At 40.2% G+C, this 21,129-nt stretch overlaps 1 protein-coding gene across 1 annotated transcript in view; it reads left to right on the top strand.

The window, feature by feature from the left end:
- The window catches only part of QSER1 (glutamine and serine rich 1), a 72,498-nt gene that overhangs the window by 38,442 nt on the left and 12,927 nt on the right, over nt 1-21,129 (top strand). Inside the window, exons 5-9 of the mRNA XM_016191290.2 lie at nt 9,162-9,484; nt 11,432-11,548; nt 15,261-15,394; nt 16,488-16,705; nt 18,626-18,763. Coding sequence (XP_016046776.2) covers nt 9,162-9,484; nt 11,432-11,548; nt 15,261-15,394; nt 16,488-16,705; nt 18,626-18,763 — 930 coding nt within the window. The remainder of the gene's footprint in view (nt 1-9,161; nt 9,485-11,431; nt 11,549-15,260; nt 15,395-16,487; nt 16,706-18,625; nt 18,764-21,129) is intronic.

Raw genomic sequence — 21,129 nt, 5'->3', positions numbered from 1 at the left:
CCTGTGAAGCTACTCCCCTGCAGGATGGGAACTGGGGGCTCAAACTGGGATCCTTATGCTGGTCCTTGCTTTGTACCACCTGTGCTTAACCCACTGCCCTACGGCCCTACTCCCTTTAATTTTTTTATATATTTATTTTCTCTTTTGTTGCCCTTGTTTTCATTTTTAAAATTTTTTTAAAAATATCTTTATTGGGGGGAAGCAATTACAGAAGCCAGACCTTCTACCTTCTGCAACCCTCAATGACCCTGGGTCCATGCTCCCAGAGGGATAGAGAATGGGAAAGCTATCAGGGGAGGGGTGGGATATATGGAGATTGGGTGGTGGGAACTGTGTGGAGTTGTTCTCTCCTACCTTATGGTTTTGTTCATTAATCCTTTCTTAAATAAAAAATTAAAAAATATATCTTTATTGGATAGAGACAGGTAGAAATCGAGAGGGAAGGAGGTGATAGGGAGGGAGAGAGACAGAGAGACACTTGCAACCCTGCTTCACTTGTGAAGCTTTCCCCCTGCAGGTGAGAACCAGGGAATCAAACCTGTCCTTGCTCTTTGTAACATGTGCGCTCAACCAGGTGGCCCCTGTTGTTGTTTTTATTGTTGTTGTTGATGTTGGATAGGACAGAGAGAAATTGAGAGAGGAGAGGAAGACAAGAGAGGGGCAGAGACAGACTGATACCTGCAGACCTGCTTCACCGCTTGCGAAGCGACCCACCCCCCTGTAGGTGGGGAGCTGGGGTCTCAAACCGGGATCCTTGCACCAGTCCTTGCGCTTTGCACCATGTGCACTTAACCCACTGCTCTACTATGCAGCCCGCCTGTTTTCTTTCATTCAGAACATTTTTCCTCTAGACAAGAACCAACACCTGAAAATATAGCACACTTAAAAATTACTATAAACTTGAAAGTATACACATTATTTTAGATGTATTTTTTTTTTAATTTTTTTTTCTTTGCTTGCAGGGTTATTGCTGGGGCCCTGTGCCTGAACAGCAATAACCTTGTCCTTGTTGTTATTATTGTTGTTGTTGTTGTTATTGCTGCTGTTGTTGGATAGGACAGAGAAATTGAGAAAGGAGGGGAAGACAGGGAGAGAATGATAAGACACCTGCAGACCTGCTTCACTGGTTATGAAGTGACCTCCACGCAGGTGGGGAGCAGGGGGCTCAAACTGGGAGCCTAATGCTGGTCCTTGCACTTCTTGCTATGTGCACTTAACCCACTGCACTACCATCCAGCCCCCCTATCTGTTTTCTTTCTTTCAGAACATTTTCCCTCTAGACAAGAACCAACATCTGGAAATAAAACACACATTAAAATTACTGTAAACCTGAAAGTATACACATTATTTTAGATGTATTTCTTTTATATATATATTTTTTTTCTTTGCTTAAAGGGTTATTGCTGGGGCTCTGTGCCTGCACTATGAATCTATTGCTCCTGGAGGCCATTTTTTCTCATTTTGCCCCTGTTGTTATTATTGTTGTTGTTGTTCTTGCTGCTGCTGCTGTTGTTGGATAAGACAAAGAGAAATTGAGAAAGGAGGGGAAAACGGGAAGAGAATAATAAGACAGATGGGGAGCAGGGAGCTTGAACTGGGAGCCTAATGCCAGTCCTTGCACTTCTTGCTATGTGCTCTTAACCCAGTGTGCTACCTACCGCCTATCCCCCTTTTAGACATATTTCATAGTCCATAATATAGAAAGTTCATAAAAGAATAGCAGAAAGAAGAGATTTGGGAGGGAGAGCAATAGTGCAACAGACTTTTGTGCATCAGGTAGTAGATGTCTCAGGTTCAATTTCCAGCATTACAAAAAAGCAGAGCTTACAGAACAAAAAGAATGGGGCCAAGAGGATAGCACAACATAGTAAAACATAGTACTTGTATGCCTGAGGGTCCAGTTTCCATCCCCAGCCAAGCCTGTACCAGACCTGAACAGTGCTCAGATCTCATTTAAATAAATAGTTTTAAATAAAAACAAAATGTTGGAATGACTTCATCTAAATGACTCATGATTTACAAAGGAAGCCAAAACTTTCAGTTTCATGACAAACCGTTCAGAATGGATAAGAAAGCACCATATTTTGAAACCAATGGAATATCCCAAGAGTGTGGGCAAAAGGTTAGGGCTGGGTGTTGGCACACCTGGTTGAGTGTACACATTACCATGTACAGTGACCCAGGTTCAGGTGCTCAGACCTCACCTGCAGGGGGTAGAGCTTCACAGTATTGAAGCAGTCCTGCAGGTGTCTAGATTTCTCGCATTCTCCTCTCTGCTTCTCCCTCCCTTCTCTATTTCTGTCTTATAAGAAATAAATAAAATACAAGTAAGAGAATTCCTGGGGTTGTTGAGTCCTGTTTATAAAAAAGCAAGAAAGTACAAAAATAAGAGTATTCAGCCCAACTTCTTTTTTTTTTTTTTTTAAAAGTTCTACAGAGAATAGATAAGGTCTTTATTTGAATTAGGTGACAGTGGAGTCTTCATTATGTCATTCTATTCACATTGGTGTATGCTTAAAACTTCTTTTTTTTTTTTTTTATTTAAGAAAGGATTAATTAACAAAACCATAGGGTAGGAGGGGTACAACTCCACACAATTCCCACCGCCCAATCTCCATATCCCACCCCCTCCCCTGATAGCTTTCCTATTCTCTATCCCTCTGGGAGCATGGACCCAGGGTCATTGAGGGTTGCAGAAGGTGGAAGGTCTGGCTTCTGTAATTGCTTCCCCGCTGAACATGTCAGCCCAACTTCTAAACTGAGTTGTTAAACATTTCCTTGCTTTTGTAATTCTAATTCCTGTTTTCACATCCTTAAACCCCATTTTTGTTTGACTAGTCTTAAAATTTCATATAAACAGCAAAATAATGTACTGATACAGTTTTCCTCTACTAATCTGACAGTTATACATTCTTCTATAAAATATATTCACTTGCTTTTTTTTTTGCTTTTTTATTGTTATTTATAAAATAAGAAAGCTTTCTTTAGACTTTATTTCTTAAATATAACTTTCTTTTTATTTTTTAAATATTTTATTTATCCCTTTTGTTGCCCTTGTTTTATTGTTTTAGTTATTATTGATGTCGTTGTTGGATAGGACAGAGAGAAATGGAGAGAGGAGGGGAAGACAGAGAGGGAGAGAGAAAGACAGACACCTGCAGACCAGCTTCACCGCTTGTAAAGCAACTCCCCTGCAAGTGGGGAGCCGGGGGCTCAAACCGGGATCCTTACACCGGTCCTTGTGCTTTGTGCCACATGTGCTTAACCCGCTGCACTACCGCCTGACTCCCAATCTTTATTTATTAATTAGACAGAGACAGCCAGAAATCAAGAGGGAAGTGGGGGTAGAGAGGGAACACAGAAAGACACCTGCTTTACCACTTGCAAAACTTTCTTCCTACAGGTGGAGACTGGGGCCTTGAACCTGGGGCCTTGCACGTTGTAACGTGCGCTCAACCAGGTGCGTCACCACCCAGCCCCTAGCTTTTTTTATTATTATTATTATTGCCACCAGGGTTATCACTGGGGCTTAGTATAGGCACTACAAGTCCACTACTCCTAACAGCCATTTTTTCTGTTTTTTTTTCTTTTGTTTTATTGTAGTTATTATTGATGTCGTCGTTGTTGGAAAGGACAGAGAGAAATGGAGAGGGAGGAGAAGACAGAGAGGGGGAGAGAAAGACACCTGCAGACCTGCTTCACCACCTGTGAAGCGACTCCACTGCAGGTGGGGTTGCCGGGGGCTCAAATAGGGATCCTTAAGTTTTGTGCCACATGTGCTTATTTTATTTTATTTATTTATTTTTGCCTCCAGGGTTATCCCTGGGGCTCAGTGCCAGCATTATGAATCACTACTCCAGGAGGCCATTTTATTTCCCATTGTGTTGCTCTTGTTGTTGTATTTATTGTTACTGTTGTCATTGCTGTTGTTGTTAGATAGGACAGAGAGAAATCAGGAGAGGAGGGGAAGACAGAAGGGGAGAGAAAAACACCTGCAAACCTGCTTCACTGCTTGTGAAGCAACCCCCCTGCAGTTGGGGAGCTGGGGGCTCAAACCAGGATCCATACACTGGTCTTTGCGCTTTATTATCATGAGTGTGTTTAAATTTGTGATATTTTTGCCAAGTGGTTTTTCTGCTTCTGTTAAGATGACCCTGTATTTTTTTTTTAAGATGACCCTGTAATCTTGTTCTTTTTATATATTAGTATGTTGATTCAATGATTTTCAGATGTTAAACTAACCATGCATTCCTAGCAGAGAGTACACTTGGTAACCATGTATGATTCTTTTCACATATTGGTGGACTTGCTTGTAGTCTTTTGAAGAAAGATATTTGTGTGTGTGTGTGTGTGTGTGGTCACAAAGGATAGTGGTCTGTAGTTTTTGTTCCTCCAGTTTCCTGTTTTTGATGTTTAACATTGCCCAGGTGTGACAATTTTTCTGCTGTGATTTCTTTGAATATGTTCTGTGCTCTTTTCTCCCTCTCTTCTTCCTCAGAGATTCCAGTATTGCTCACATTCTTTTCTTTTTTTAAAAAATTTTTTTTTTATTATTTATTTATTCCCTTTTGTTGCCCTTGTTTTATTGTTGTAGTCACCATTGATGTCATTGTTGTTGGATAGGACAGAGAGAAATGGAGAGAGGAGGGGAAGACAGAGAGGGGAAGAGAAAGATAGACACACCTGCAGACCTGCTTCACCGCTTGTGATGCGACTCCCCTGCAGGTGGGGAGCTGGGGGCTTGAACCGGGATCCTTACACCGGTCCTTGCGCTTTGCGCCACCTGCACTTAACCTGCTACGCTACAGCCCGACTCCCCACATTCGTCTTTCTGATGGAGTCTATCACGCAGAGAAGTGCTTCATTTTTTCCTAAACCTTTTTCTCTCCAACAATTTTAAATTCATAGTGTGGTGATTATGCCTTCTAGCATGTAATATACACTTCCTTGGCTGCTACGTGAGCCTGAACTGCATTCAACTGTCCTGCACACCCTGCAGCTCTGTTTGGAGGTTTCTTTCTTTCTTTCTTTCTTTCTTTCTTTCTTTCTTTCTTTCTTTCTTCCTTTCTTTTTCTTTTTTTCCTATGTTTTGTAATTCTTTGGTAAAATGATTCCTGAGTTTTTTTAATTTGTGTCTTTTAAGTTTAGTTTCTTGAACTGATTTCATAATGATGTTTCTAAACTTTTCTGTCATTTTTTCCAGACCTGTGTCTTTCTAGTTGTATTATTTGGTATGACAGGTGGCCATTTCTCACCTTCTACATTGCTGTGGCTTCCAGTATTGTGCCAGTAGGAGGCACTGCAGCTATGGTGTTGGATTTCCTTGCTTTTATATTGTGGTGGGAAAAGGGAGAGTCTTATCACTTTCATGAGACCAGTTTAGTGTCTAATGTTAATATAAGTTCTCCCCGCTGAATTTCAAGCCTCTGGGAGGTAACAGCATGGGAGAATTGCTTTTTCCTGAGTACTCAAAGAACAAGCAAAATTTCCTAGCCACGTACCAGGGCCTGAATAGCCCACACAGGTTTTTGGGTCAGGTTTTTGCCTTAAATCATGGCGATCCTTGTAGATAGTTCAATTTCCTGATGCCTCTGAGTTATAGGTTAAAGCCCCATAAACTTCCCCTCTTCCTTCCACTGACCATGTGTTCTGCTGCGTAACTACCAAGTGGCACCAGCTGCCACAAAGCAGCACTTCTTGAATCCTGAGAGTTTATTTGTCACTCTTTCCATCCACTAAACACACATGCCTATACCCACTTGTGTGTAAGTGAGCTACTTTAAAATTCACAGTAACGCAGCGGGTTAAGTGCACAAAGCACAGGGACGGGCGTAAGGGTCCCAGTTTGAGCCCCGGGTTCCCCCTCTGTCTTATCCAACGACAAGGGCAACAAAATGGAAAAAAATGTCCTCCAGGAGCAGTGGATTCATAGTGTAGGCACAGAGGCCCAGGGATAACCTTGGAGGGAAAAAAATAATTCAGAGTTGCAAATCGGTGAGTTTTCTGGTAATTGTTGCTGTTACTTTAACTAGTGGAGGAGCAAGGTGCTACAGCTGCTAATCTCTTACCATGCATATGGAAACTGACCAGGATTTATTTTTGTAGCCAGCTTTGGGAGCCTGAGCCAACCACAGGGCTTTAGATCTCAGCCAGACTTTTTTCCCTTAAACACCGGTGAGTCCCTATGGGAAAGTTCAATATCCTATTGCCCTTGAACTCACAGGCTAAGCACCAGACTTACTTTCCTGCCACCAGCAATGTGCTCTGCTGTGCAACTCCCAAAATAGTACCAGTTGTCACTGAGCACAGCTTCTCAAGTCCAGAGAATCTCTCCTTCAAGTCCTCCCACCCCCTTTTCTATCCACTGACTTCACATGTCTGCTGCAACCTGTGGCTTAGTTTGTTTCTAAAGAATTCAAAGTTGGGGGTCTGGGCTTGGCGCACCAGGTTTTGTACATAGCGTGAAGCACAGGTACCAGCACAAGGATCCCTGTTTGAGCCCTCTGCTCCCCACCTATCTTCTCCTCCTCTCTCAATTTCTCGCGGTGCTAACAACCACAAAATGGAAAAAAATGGTCACCAGGAATAGTGGATTCATAGTGCAGGTACTGAGCCCCAGTGATAACCCTGAAGGCAATTTAAAAAAAATCTCAGTTGTATTTTATTGAATTTTCAGGTGATTTTTCATAGCTTTAGTTGATAGGGAGTGACATGCAGCTGCTACTCCATAGCCATACCTCTGGAAGTCTCTCTCTCTCCTTTTTTCCTGGTTTAGTTATTGAAATAAAACTGGCCTCAGAATGAATTAGGATGTGTTTTCAAAGTTGATAATGGACTGGTATTAATTGTTATTTAACTCATGGTAGAATCTACCCATAAACCTATTTGGACTTGTGTTTATCTTTTTTATGTATTTTTTAATTTAAAATTTTTTACATTATTACTGGATAGAGACAGATAAAAATTGAGAGGGGGGCAGGGAGATAGAGAGCAAGAGAGACAAGACACCTGCAGCCCTACCTTACCACTCGTGAAGCTTTTCCCTTTCAGGTTTTAGGTTTTGACCAGGGGCTCGAACCTGGGTCCTTGCGCACTGCAGTGTGTGTACTTAACCATGTCCTCCAACATCTTGGCCCCGACCTGTGTTTACTTTTGTGGACTAAGTTTTAATTTCTTTTTCGTCTTTGTTCAGATGTCCTGTTTCTTTTAATATTATTTTATTAGTGATTTAATAATGGTTTTTAAGATTACAGCACCCAGCATAAAAGTTCTTGCCTCTCTTATAGCCAACATAGTTCTCACAAAGTCTGAGATACAGCTTGGTTAATATTATCTGTGTTCCACCTATGAGCAAAACCACCTACAGTTGCCTTTCATCACTTATTTCACTGATCTTAACAGTTCTTTTTCTTGAGTTCTTTTCAATAGTTTACACCGAAGTTATTTGTTAGCATATGCTTTCTCCTATTATTGCATTATAATTGTTTTTTCTGAAGCTTCTAGTGACTTCAAAGTATTTTCCTTTCCCATTTTTAAAAAATATTTATTCCCTTTTGTTGCCCTTGTTGTTTTATTGTTGTAGTTATTATTGTTGTTGTTGTTGTTGGATAGGACAGAGAGAAATGGAGAGAGGAGGGGAAGACAGAGAGAGGAGGAGAGAAAGACAGACACCTGCAGACCTGCTTCACCGCTTGTGAAATGACTCACCTGCAGGTGGGGATCTGGGAGCTCAAACCGGGATCCTTACGCTGGTCCTTGCACTTTGTACCACCTGCACTTAACCCACTGTGCTACCGCCCGACTCCCTCCCTTTCCCATTTTTTTTTTAAATTTCCTTATTGGGGAATTAATGTTTTACATTCAGTAGTAAATACAATAGTTTGTACATGCATAACATTTCCCAGTTTTCCATATAACAATACAACCCCCACTAGGTCCTCTGTCATCCTTCTTGGATCTGTATTCTCCCTACCCACCCACCCCAGAATCTTTTATTTTGGTGCAATACGCTAATTCCATTTCAGGTTCTACTTGTGTTTTCTTTTCTGATCTTGTTTTTCAACATCTGCCTGAGAGTGAGATCATCCCATATTTCCCTTTCCCATTTTTAATCAGTTTTTTCCCTAGAAATTCCTCATATTCTTATCTTGCACTACTTTTTTTTGTCTCTTTTTATCATTTTATTGGGGTTTAATGGTTTACAGTACAGTTGACACATGGGTACAATTTCTCATCTCCCCATGATAGGTGTCCACTCTTGTCCTCAAGTTAGGCCCTTTTCCACCATCATGCACCAGGACACCAAACACTACCACCACACTTCCCTGCCCTCATTCCCCAGAGTCCTTTGCTTTGGTACAATACATCAAGCCCAATCCAAGTTTTACTTTGTGTTTTCCCTTTCTATTCTTTTTTCCCCCTTTTGTTGCCCTTGTTGTCTTTGTTGTTGTTGTTGTTGTTATTGTTGTTATTGATGTCATTGTTGTTGGATAGGACAGAGAGAAATGGAGAGAGAAGGGGAAGACAGAGGGGGGAGAGAAAGATAGACACCTGCGGACCTGCTTCCCCTGCAGGTGGGGAGCCAGTGGCTCGAACCTGGATCCTTATGCCAGTCCTTGTGCTTTGTGCCACATGTGCTTAACCCGCTACTCTACTGCCCAACTCCCTTTTTTCTTTATTTTTTTTAACCAGAGCACTGCTCGTTTCTAGATTATGGTGGTGCAGGGGATTAAACCTAAGACTTTGGAGCCTCAGGCATATGACTCTCTTTGCATAACCATTATGCATGCTATCTACCCTCCTCCCCCAAATTCTTGTTTCTTAAATTCCACCTATAAGTGAAATCAGCCAGTATTCGTCCTTCTCTTTTTAGACTTAGTCTAGTCTCTCTCCTTTTTAAAATATTTTTGTACTAGCAGAGTAAACATAGGGGTGAATTTAAGTCACTGGAAGCTGTCAGTTCAATTATCCAGATGTAATTCTCACTACTTTGATTTCATGGAAATTAATAACTATTCTTTAACTTCTTACTGTGGTTTTCATCATTTCAAACCATTTGGTTACAGAAACAGTCCTGTCATCTTTTAAACTACAGATTTTACTCAAAACAAATAAAATAATTATTTATATTATTGATTTGCATTTGCTTGCTCTTGCTTCAGAAGCCTTACAGGTGACAACCACTACCACAACTGCCAGTACTACTGGTAATGTTACTACTTCCTCCACCACTGTGGGAGCAGCTAAACAAGAACCTCTCCACTCTACTTCATCTGTGGCAAATATCCTGGAAAACATAAACTCTGCAGAACCCCCAAAGCCCACTGAACTTGATGGTCTTCCTTCAGAACAGTTTGCAAAAGGACAAGACAATGTTGCCATAGAAGGTTTTACAGATGAGGAGAACATAGAAAGTGGAGGAGAAGGCCAATATAGAGAACGGGATGAATTTGTGGTAAAGATAGAAGACATAGAGACTTTTAAGGTGATGTGAATGTTCTTAGGTGTAAATGTCTTAGTTAGGTGGAGTGTACTCTGTGATAGTCTTCACAGTGTTAGCAATACTATGCACGTAACTTGAATTGCAGTGTAGTAATTTTAAGTTGTCCAAAGTTGTCGTGTATGTTAAACTAGCAAATGTCAGATATGTTGATTTTATTTATTTATTTTACCAAAACACCGCTCAGCTCTAGCTTATTATAATGGTGCTGGTGATTGGACCTGGGACTTCAGAGCCTCGGGCACGACAGTGCTTTTGCATAATCATTATGCTATCTCCCTAGCCCAAAGTCAGATATTTTGACAATTAAAATAATTTTATACTTATCTATTTTATTTATTTATTCTCTTATGTTGCCCTTGTTTTATTGTTGTAGTTATTGTTGTTGTTATTGATGTTCTAGTTGTTAGAACAGAGAGAAATGGAGAGAGGGAGAGAGAAAGATAGACACCTGCAGACCTGCTTCACCGCCTGTGAAGTGACTCCCTTGCAGGTGGGGAGCTGGGGGCTCGAACCAGGATCCTTAGGCCGGTCCATTAACGCTTTGTGCCACGTGCGCTTAACCCGCTGTGCTACCACCCGACTCTCCCTTTATCTAAATTTTATCCATTTTTGACCAACATGTTACATTTAGGTGTAAGTAATAAGTTAACTATAATAAAAAAGTAGAGTTGTTCTTGATTTCATACAAGAAAAAATTAGCTATATTTAAAAATCTATTTCTAGTTTTTTGCTTATTTTCTTTTGATAATTTAATAAGAATGGCGAGTGGTATCTTACAGTACAACGAAGAAAATAATGTTCAGGGAACTGGGCAGTAGCACGGTGGGTTAAGCACACATGACACAAAGCGCAAGGACCAGCGTAAGGATCCCAGTTTGAGCCCCCAGCTCTCTACCTGCAGGGGGGTTGCTTCACAGGTGGTGAAGCAGTCTTTCCCCCTCTCTGTCTTCCCCTCCTCTCTTGATTTCTCTCTGTCTATCCAACAACAACAACTATAACAACAATAACAGCCACAACAAGGGCAACAAAAATGGGAAAAACAGCCACCAGGAGCAGTGGATTCATAGTGCTAAACCCCAGTGATAACCCTGGAGACAAAAGGAAAAAAGAAAGAGAAAGAAAATATCGTTCAAATCACTGATTTTCTTTCCATTCATAATTAACTACTATTAATATTTTTAAAATTTTTCCCCTTTTGTTGCCCTTGTTTATCGTCATTGTTGTTATCATTATTGTTGTTCTTGCTGTTATTGTTGGATAGGACAGAGAGAAATGGAGAGAGATGAGGAAGACATAGAGGGAGAGAGAAAGATAGACACCTGCAGACCTGCTTCACCACTTGTGAAGCGACTTCCCTGCAGGTGGGGAGCCGGGGTTCGAACCGGGATCCTTATGCCAGTCCTTGCACTTTACTCCATGTGCGCTTATCCTGCTGCGCCACTGCCTGGCTCCTACTATTAATGTTTTAACATTTGTTTCTGACTTTTTTTTTTTTTAATGGGAGCATACTTTTATAAAATTACAGAAATTCTAGTAGCTACATACAGACTAATGGGATATTATTTATAGTGGTGTGCTCTATAGTTCTTGAAGAATTTAAATGGAGGGAGCCAGGCAGTGGCACACCTGGTTAAGTGCATACACTACAGTTTGCAAGGTTCAAGCCCCTCCTCCCCACCTGCAGGGGGAAAACGTCACAAGTGGTGAAGTAGAGCTGCAGGTGTCTCTCTCTCTCTACTTCCCTCCCCTCTCAATTTCTCTCTGTCTTTATCCAATAATAAATAAACTTTAAAAAAAAATTTTAATAGAGACTGACTAGCAAGCTTATAAGAATTGCTGTAGTAGTTCAATTAGGTAAGAGATAAAAGGTTGAGCTTGCTCTAAATTCTCTAACATTTGTATAAATGTAATCAATCTTCCTAATTACAGGAAGCCTTGAAAATAGGAAAAGAACCCCCAGCTATTTGGAAAGTACAAAAAGCTTTATTACAAAAGTTTGTTCCTGAAATTCGAGATGGGCAAAGAGAATTTGCTGCTACAAATAGTGTAAGTAAAATGTTTGTTTACATTTGCCTTCCTTTTATTTCTTTTTGGTCATTGTCAAGGCTTCACAATTCAGGCCAACTTATTCACATAGTAACAGAGACTCAAACATGGGTTATGTGCTGGGCAAAACAATTTTTTTTTACAGTAATTCTGGGAAAGTTAAAATGCTTTCAGTTTGATGTATTTTAATATTGCACATTTCTGATACAAAGTAGCATAAATTTTAAATCATAGAATATGCAGTACTCATACTCCTCCGACTTAAGAAAAAAAACTATTGTGTAAATACATACCAATTAATTTATGTCATACTGTCGTTTAACTTAATCGTTTTTATATAATTTTTAAAAATATTCCCTTTTGTTGCCCTTTTTGTTTTATTATTATAGTTATTATTGTTGTTGATGCCGCCGTTGTTGGATAGCACAGAGAGAAATGGAGAGAGGAGGGGGAGACAGAGAGGGGAAGAGAAAGACACCTGCAGGCCTGGCTTGCAAAGTGACTTCCCTACAGGTGGGGAGCTGGAGGCTGGAACCGGGATCCTTATGCCGGTCTTTGTGCTTTGCGCCACCTGTTCTTAACCCATTGTGCTACCTCCCAACTCCCTATCTATCTATCTATCTATCTATTTATTTATTTATTCCCTTTTGTTGCCCTTGTTGTAATTATTGTTGCTGTTATTGATATCGTCGTTATTGGATAGGACAGAGAAATGGAGAGAGATGGAAACAATAGGGGAAGAGAAAGACAGACACCTGCAGACCTGCTTCACCGCTTGTGAAGCGACTCCCCTGCAGCTGGGGCTCATACCAGGATCCTTACACCAGTCCTTGCGCTTAATCCACTGTGCTACTGCCCAACTCCGTATATAGATCTTTTAAATATTTATTTTGGATAGAGAAATTACAAGGGAAAGGGGAGACGGAGAGAAGGGGGGGGGAGAGAGAGAGAGACTGCAAGCACTGTTTCACCACCTATGAAGTTTCCTCCCTGTGAGGACCAGGGGCTTGAACCTGGTTCTTTGAACAGTGATGTATGTCACCCAGTGCACTGTAGCCTAGCCACATGTTCAGTTTATTCTTTTTTTTTTTTTGCCTCCAGGGTTATTGCTGGGACTCAGTGCTTGCGCTACGAATCCACTACTCTTAGGGGCTGTTTTTTCCCTTTTGTTGCTCTGGTTGTTTTATCATTGTTGTTGTTGTTGTTGTTATTGATGTCATTGTTGTTGGATAGCATGGAGAGGAGGGGGATAGAAAGATAGACACCTGGACGTTTTCAGCCGATCTTGGATGGACCTTGAAAAAATCATGTTGAGTGAAATAAGTCAGAAACAGAAGGATGAATATGGGATGATCTCACTCTCAGGCCGAAGTTGAAAAACAAGATTAGAAAAGAAAACACAAGTCGAACCTGAAATGGAATTGGAGTATTACACCAAAGTAAAAGACTCTGGGGTGGGTGGGTGGGTGGGGAGAATACAGGTCCATGAAAGATGATGAATGACATAGTGGGGGTTGTATTGTTAAATGGGAATCTGGGGAATGTTATGCATGTACAAACTATTGTGTTTACTGTTGAATGTAAAACATTAATTCCCCAATAAAGAAATAAATTATAAAAAAGAAAGAAAGAAAGAAAGAAAGAAAGACACCTGGAGACCTGCTTCACTGCCTGTGAAGAGATACCCCCCACCCCCCCACCCCCCCGCAGGTGGGGAGCCAGGGGCTGGAACCGGCATCCTTATTCTGGTCCTTGCACTTAGTGCCATGTGCCCTTAACCTGCTGTGCTACCACCGGGCCCCCAGTTTATTCTTAAAGGAAAAGAATTATTGTTACCTGCAAAGAGTTTAGATGGACTCAAAGTCCTTTAATATTAATCCTTCTTGATTTATCACAAAACTGACAGGACATATATATATGTTTGTATGTATGTATTTGTTTATATTTACCAGAGCACTACTAAGCTCTGGCTTAGGTGGTGTGGAGGGTTGCACCTGGGACATACGAACCTCAGGCATGAGAGACTCTTTGCATAACCATTATGCTGTTTCCTCCATCCATGGAACTTATTTTATACCCAGTAACATTGTTAAGTAGGCATTTGAGAGTTAGCCAAGAAAGGTTTATTTTTATTTTACTATAGCACTGCTCAGCTCTGGCTTATGGTGGTGCAGGGGATTGAACCTGGGACTTTGGAGACTCAGGCATAAGAATCTCTTTGCATAACCATTATGCTACCTCCCTGCCCTCTTTTTTTTTTTTAATTATTTATAAAATGGAAATATTGACAAGACTATGGGATAAGAGAGGTACATTTCCATACACTTTCCACCACCAAAACTCCTTATGCCATATCCCACCCCCCTGCCTCCCACCCTTGAAAGCTTTCCTATTCTTTACCCCTCTGGGAGCATGGTCCCAGCATCATTGTGGGCTACAGAAGGTGGAAGATCTGGCTTCTGTAATTCCTTCTCCACTGAACCTGGGCATTGGCAGGTCAATCCATACTCCCAGCCTGTCTCTCTCTTTCCCTTGTGAGGCAGAGCTCTGGGGAAGGAGGGCTCCAGGACACATTGGTGAGGTACTCTGCCCAGGGAAGTCAGGTGGACGTAGTGGTAGCATCTGCAACTTGGTGGCTGAAAAAGCATAAAGATTTAAAGCAGAACAAATTGTTAAATAATCAGGAACCTAAAGGCAAGGATATAGCCGATGAGATTTGGGGTCTCCATTTTGGAAAATGCTAGTAGGTCTATTTTAGGTATAGTCCAGGGGCTCATGACTTTACTAGTGTTTGCCTGAGCCTGACAGCTAACATAGAGGTGGACCAAAGGTGTTGTCTGGAGATATATTGTCAGAGTTGGAAATGGGACTACAAAGCTGGATCAGGGCAGAGATTAACTCTCAGATATGAGAAAAGTATATAAATATTGTTAAACTGTCAACTCCTTCGATTTGATCTGGGGCCCATATTCATCTCAGGAACCTGTGTAACCTGAATCCCTGTAGGTCTGAGCTCACAGTTCTGTGGTCATGACTAGGAACAGTCCAGGCTGCACTAATTTCAGGACCTGTCTTCCTCGAGTGGTAGAATGTGTTAGCCCAACCTCCGTTCCGAGAATGATGCAGCTCCTACCACATTGTTGATCCACATTGAGGGCAAGGTCCTGTAGGGGCCCACAGAGGAGTCCATTATGTTGTTCCTGATGGACATGACCAATGACAGTGAAGAAAGAGCATATATATATATATATATATATATATATATATATTTTTTTTTTTTTTCCCCAGAGCACTGCTCAGCTCTGGGTTATGGTGGTACTGAGGATTGAACCTGGGACTTTGGAGCCTCAGGTGTGAAAATATTTTTACATAGCCATTATGCTATCTCCACCTAATTTTTATATATATATATATATATATATATATATATATATATATATATATATATATAACTCAACTGGTAGAGCATCAGACAACATGCCTGAATTTCCTGGTTCAATTTCTGGCCCTGCATGTAATAGAGAACTGATGATCTGAGTTTTCTCTCTCTGTCTCTGTCTTTCTCTCTCTCCCACATGAAACTCTCTCATATGTAATAAATAAATCTTTAAACAAAATAAGTCCTCGAAGGATTTTTCAGCTAGTCAGACAAAAAGTAGTATCTCATATGCAGAATATAAAATTACTTAATTCCAAATATTTCTTTCCTCAGTACCTTGGATATTTTGGAGATGCAAAGAATAAATACAAAAGGATATATGTGAAGTTCATTGAAAACTCAAACAAAAAGGAGTATGTTAGAGTATGTTCCAAAAAGCCGAGAAGTAAGCCTTCACAGCCTATCAGGTAATTGTTTTCTTTGTTTGTAATTGTGTAACTGTAATTGTGATTACTAGTATGCTAACCACTGACTGTATCTCACACAAGTAGTGACACCAATTAAAAAGACTTTCTTTTGTTGTTATATACAGTACCTGATGTAATAAATTGTTTCTTTGAAAGTAATGAGATAAGCCCTGTAAAACCGTACTGGGATGGATCTCCTTCTCTTTCCTTAAATCCTTTCGGTGTGACCTTAGTGTAATGTGGGACGGGAAGGGAGTTTCAAGTCAGAGCGTAAATATTACAGTGTTTTGTGTTATAAACTGGGTATTTCTGAAATTCTTTTTCTTTCAGATGCAAATAGTAATGAAATGTCAAATTTATATGAAATAAAACTTGAGGAGAAAATCAGAGCCCTCTACATTTGTAGACAAGGTCACAGTAGAATTATCATAAGTTAACTTGATCTGGGTTATCTAGTGCATAAGTCTTAGAAGATAACTGACCTGGCCATCTGTATAGAAAAGGTAGTTTAATCCAAAATGGTCTTAACTGAGTAGTAAAGAGGTCTGGATTCATTAAGAGTTCAAACTTATTAGAAATAGCAGATTTTACTATTGTGGTAGAATTTTATCCACTCAGATCTCTAGGACTTGCATACTGCAGATCTTCATGAGAGACATTAGAATAAAAGCAATTGGGCTTCTACATTAAAGCCTGGCGCCACCTGTAGCTGTGAGACGTTCTGAACATCGGAGCTAGATATGTCTACTAGGGGTCATTCCTTTCTCAAGTGTAGCCTTATGCTTTGGAAAATAAGTTCATAAAAGAAGGAAAGTAAGCGGGGGAGAGAGCATAATAGTTATGCAAAGAGACTATCATTCCTGAGGCTTCAAAGTCCCAGGTTCAATTCCCCGCACCACCATAAGCAAGAGCAGTGATTTGGTTAAGGGGGGGAGGCATGAAAAGAGAAATAAGCATTGAATTAGTAATCCCTTAATATATAATGGTAATAGTTAAAAAGTGTATTCTAAGAGAATTTGGGGGACCATTGTGTGAGACAGGAATTTTATTTGGTCTGATATATTTTAATTTGACAAGATTTGTAACATTGCAGGCCTGTTTCATCAAAGCCAAGTAGTAGCAATAAAACTTCTGATCCTCCACCACCAAAACCTACAACCACTAAAGCCCCTTCCATAAAACCCAAAGTTAAACAGCCAAAAGTGAAGGCTGAACCGCCACCAAAGAAGCGGAAGAAATGGAAAGAAGAATTTTCATCATCTCAGTCTGACTCATCACCTGAAATCCATTCTAGCAGTAGTGAGGATGAGGGTGAGTTTTCCATGAAATGAATACCTTAATAACATTAGATTATCTGCATAAACGGAGGGCACTTGTGATTCTGACAGTCATTCAGGGAATCAAAATACCTTCTTAAGTCCTTATTAGACTTCTTTAAAGTAAATAAATAAATTGGGGTTGGGCAGTAGCACAGTGGGTTAAGAGCACATGGTACAAAGTGCAAGGATCAGTGTGAGGATTCAGTTCAAGCCCCCAGCTCCCCACCTGCAGGGGGTAGGAGGTCGGGGGTCGCTTCACAAGCAGTGAAGTAGGTCTGCTGGGTATCTATCTTTCTCTTCCCCTCCTCCCTTGATTTCTCTCTGACCTATTCAGCAATAACAACAACAATGGGAAACAAAATGGAAAAAATGGCCTCCAGAAGCAGTGGATTCGTAGTGTAGGCATGGAGCTCCAGTGATAACCCTGGAGCCAAAAAATAAAATAAATAAATAAGGTAAAATTAAAATAATAATAATTAATTAATTTAAGGGGCTGATGAAAAAGCTCACTTAGACAATGCATTTTAGTGTGACCCACATTTGAGCCAAGCCTGCATTGCACTACAGGAAGCTTTGGTGCTGCAGTTTCTTTCACACGCTCTGCTTATCTCTTAAAAAAAAAGAAATCTACTTTATAAATTGAAAAGTCTGAGGCTATGTCATGGCTGAAAGCTTGGAGGAAATAAGACACATTTGGAGACCCTAGTCTTGAAAATTTGAATAATGAGTGGATATTGAAGTACTATTGAGATTGATTTTTTTCTTTGGTTGGTAGCTGATCTTAGAGATTATTTGCATAGAAATCAACTCATCCCAGTCCCCCCACCTGCAGGGCAAAAGCTTCACAAGTGAAGCAGTGCTGCAGGTGTTTCTCGGTCTCTCTATCTCCTCCTACCCTCTCGATTTCTGGCTGTTTCTGTCCAATAAGTAAAGATAATTTTTTTAATATTTATTTTATTTATGTATTCCCTTTTGTTGCCCTTGCTGTTTTATTGTTGTAGTTATTGTTGTTGTTGTCGTTGTTGTTGTATAGGACAGAGAGAAATGGAGAGAGGAGGGGAAGACAGAGAGAAGGAGAGAAAGATAGACACCTGCAGACCTGTTTCACCGCCTGTGAAGCTACTCCCCTGCAGGTGGGGAGCCGGGGTTCGAACCGGGAACTTTATGCCAGTCCTTGTGCTTTGCGCCACCTGCGCTTTAACCTGCTGCGCTACAGCCCGACTCCCAAGTAAAGATAATTTTTAAAAAAAGAAATGAAATCATAAATTTTCAGTGTAGAAGTCTATAAATGTATTCTTTTAAACAGCTACTTTGGAATGGTTATTTAGAAGTATACACACTTGAATTTATAAACTTAATGTTTTCAGCATGTATGGAGGGCATTACCCATACTTTTTGCAGTAGGATCCCTACCTTTTCTTTAGAATGCCTGCTAGAGTTTTGAATTTGCCGTTATACAGCTTCCTCAAGTTACAATCAAAATACATTTTTCTTTCATTGGTAACTTGAGTTACCACTAGGTGTCAGTAATAGTTAATGGCCGTTTTTGTTGCCTTTTAAAAAAGAAAGTAGTCCTGACACTATTATGTAGATGTATATGCTGGTGGTACTCATTGTTTATAGACTTAAGTTTTGTTTATGATCTTTTTTTATTCTGAAATTCTTTAGAAAGTTCTCCAGTGATTGTGACACTCAAAGGATCTTTGAGAATCTCTCAACAGAGTGGGATTGTTGTGTTTCATTTGTTTGTTTGGTGACTGGGATCATACACATGGCTTCATATATGTGAAACTTATACTCTACCACTGGCTGCAAAGGTGTTTTTTTTTTTTTTAAAGCAAAGTGAGAGAAATGTGAATGTCAAGATTTATCTACAACCTGGCACCAGTTAACTCATTTTTCTGCCTTTCAGAATTTGATCCTCCAGCTCCCTTTGTCACTCGTTTTTTGAATACAAGAGCAATGAAAGAGACCTTTAAGAGCTACATGGAATTGCTTGTTAGCATTGCTTTGGATCCTGACACAATGCAAGCCCTGGAGAAGAGCAATGGTACAGTCTCCTAAGTAGTAATTTCTAAATTTTATATATATATATATGATATACCCAGAGTCAGATAGTCGTCAATACTTAGAAAAGAAAGAACTAGTATGTGCCAGTGACTTTGTATAGTTTATGTCACATAAATTCAAAAAATAAAGTATTCTTCACTAAGGATGTAAGTCTTTCATACTTCACTGTACTTGTACAGTATTCCATATATATTCATCTTTAGTTATGAAATGATTCAGATTTTTAAAAAATATTTATTTAATTTATTTATTCCCTTTTGTTGCCCTTGTTGTTTTATTGTTGTTGTCGTTGTTGGATAGGACAGAGAGAAATGAAGAGAGGAGGGGAAGACAGAGAGGAGGAGAGAAAGATACACACCTGCAGACCTGCTTCACCGCCTGTGAAGCGACTCCCCTGCAGGTGGGGAGCCGGGGTTCAAACCGGGATCTTTATGTCGGTCCTTGTGCTTTGCGCCACCTGCGCTTAACCCACTGTGCTACAGCCCAACTCCCATGATTCAGATTATTAAGATTATATGTACATTTGCAGAAAGGTCATTAAAATAATTAGTATTATAAAATATGTTATGCTGGCAAATTAAGAAGTAATCTGGGAAAAAAAGAAAATTAAATAAAATAAAATAAAAAAGAAGTAATCTGGGGCCAGATTGTGGCACAGCTGGTTAAGCGCACACATTACAGACCCAGGTTCAAGCCCCCAGCCCCCACCTGCAGGAGGAAAGCTTCACGAATGGTGAAGCAGAGCTGCAGGTGTGTATCTCCTCCTTATCTCCTCCTTATCTCCTCCTTCCCTCTCAATTTCTCTGTCTCTACCCAATAATAAATAAATAAATAATATTTTTTAAAAATCTAGTAACCTGAAAAAATTTAATACAGCACCAAAAGTAATTAATTCATACTTTGAAAGTACTTCATTTGAAAGAGTTTAACATTTAGAGGGGTCAAAAAGGCAGAAAGTTTTGGGTACAAATCTTTGTCATATCACATGTATGCTGGGGCCAGAGTATGAATTCAGGACCTTGCATGTGTACAAATACCGATTTTTCTATTCTCAGAGAGAGAGAGAGAGAGAAGGAGAGAGAGAGAGAGAGAGAGAGGGAGTCTTAAGTGCACTACTTCACTATGCATGGAACTACCCCAATACTGTTCATGATGTTCCAATGTGGTGCTGGGGCTCAAACTCAGGAACTTGCTCATGGTGAGGTATGTACTCTATTATGTGAGCTATCTCCTGGTCCCTACACTCACCCCTTTGCTAAAATAACTATTTTGATTCCTCCCTTATGTTGTTGGCACTTTTGTTTTTCGTAGAGTTGGAAGCTTGCACATGTGCAGTTTCACCACTCTGGGGTGCTTATTCAGGTACAGAGAAAGAGACACCACCGCAGTTGAGCCTCCTCTGCTTTCGCTTTTTGCAGAGGAAGGGCCTTATTGTTTCACTTCTCCAGGACTGACTTTTTCATTTAGATAGGGAGTAAGAGAGAAAGAGAGAGAGAGAACGAACATGATACCAGAGCTTTTCCCTGTTCCATGATACTCTAGCTGTCAGGGCTGGAACTTGGGTTGCGCAAATGGCAAAGCAGAGACCCTACCCAGTAAGATATCTCTCCAGCAAAACATTAGAATTCTATAGATTTTCTTTACCTGATTTCTCCCCCTTTCTTTTTTTTAAGTGATTTAATATTGATTTGCAAAATTAGAAGATATCAGGGGTATAATTCCACACCTTTCTGTGTCCCCATTCCCTCCATTGGAAACTACGTTAGTTCACCCAACATCACAGAGTTGACTATCATTTCTATAACTATATATATATATGCCCCCCCCCCCCCGATCCTGCCTTCTCTTCCTTTCTAAGTCACCCTACTACTTCTGAGAGTCCTTCCTTCCCCCCTGCCCTTCTCTTCTCTCTCTGGGTCCTGATAGAATTGTAGTTCAGAGCCCTCTGGTCATCTTTCCCTAACATTTATCCCTCTGGGACTATGGACTAAAATTCTTTATGAGGTGCAGAAGGTGGAAGAACTGGCTTCTATAATTGCTTCTCTGCTGGATACAGGTGTTGGCAAATCAGTTCATATTCCCAGCCTGTTTCTGTCTTTCCCCAGTGATATTCACCTGGTTTTTCTTTGTTGCAAAATAGTGAATTAATATCATAATATTTCACCTTTTAACACTATTCATATGATAAATTGAGTGTGGAAATTAGGCATTTTAACTATCGACTTGCAGTCAGTCAATTCCAGTGACAACAACAGGATTTAAAATAATAACTTTTGATCCTATTGTAATATCTAACTGCTTCCTTCCCACTTGTTACAGAAGATCTATGTTTCAAGTTTGTGTAGA

This window comes from Erinaceus europaeus, chromosome 17 (genome assembly GCF_950295315.1).
Source record: "Erinaceus europaeus chromosome 17, mEriEur2.1, whole genome shotgun sequence".
In the NCBI taxonomy this organism is placed as follows: Eukaryota; Metazoa; Chordata; class Mammalia; order Eulipotyphla; family Erinaceidae; genus Erinaceus; species Erinaceus europaeus.
This window is presented reverse-complemented; position numbering and strand designations above follow the sequence as displayed.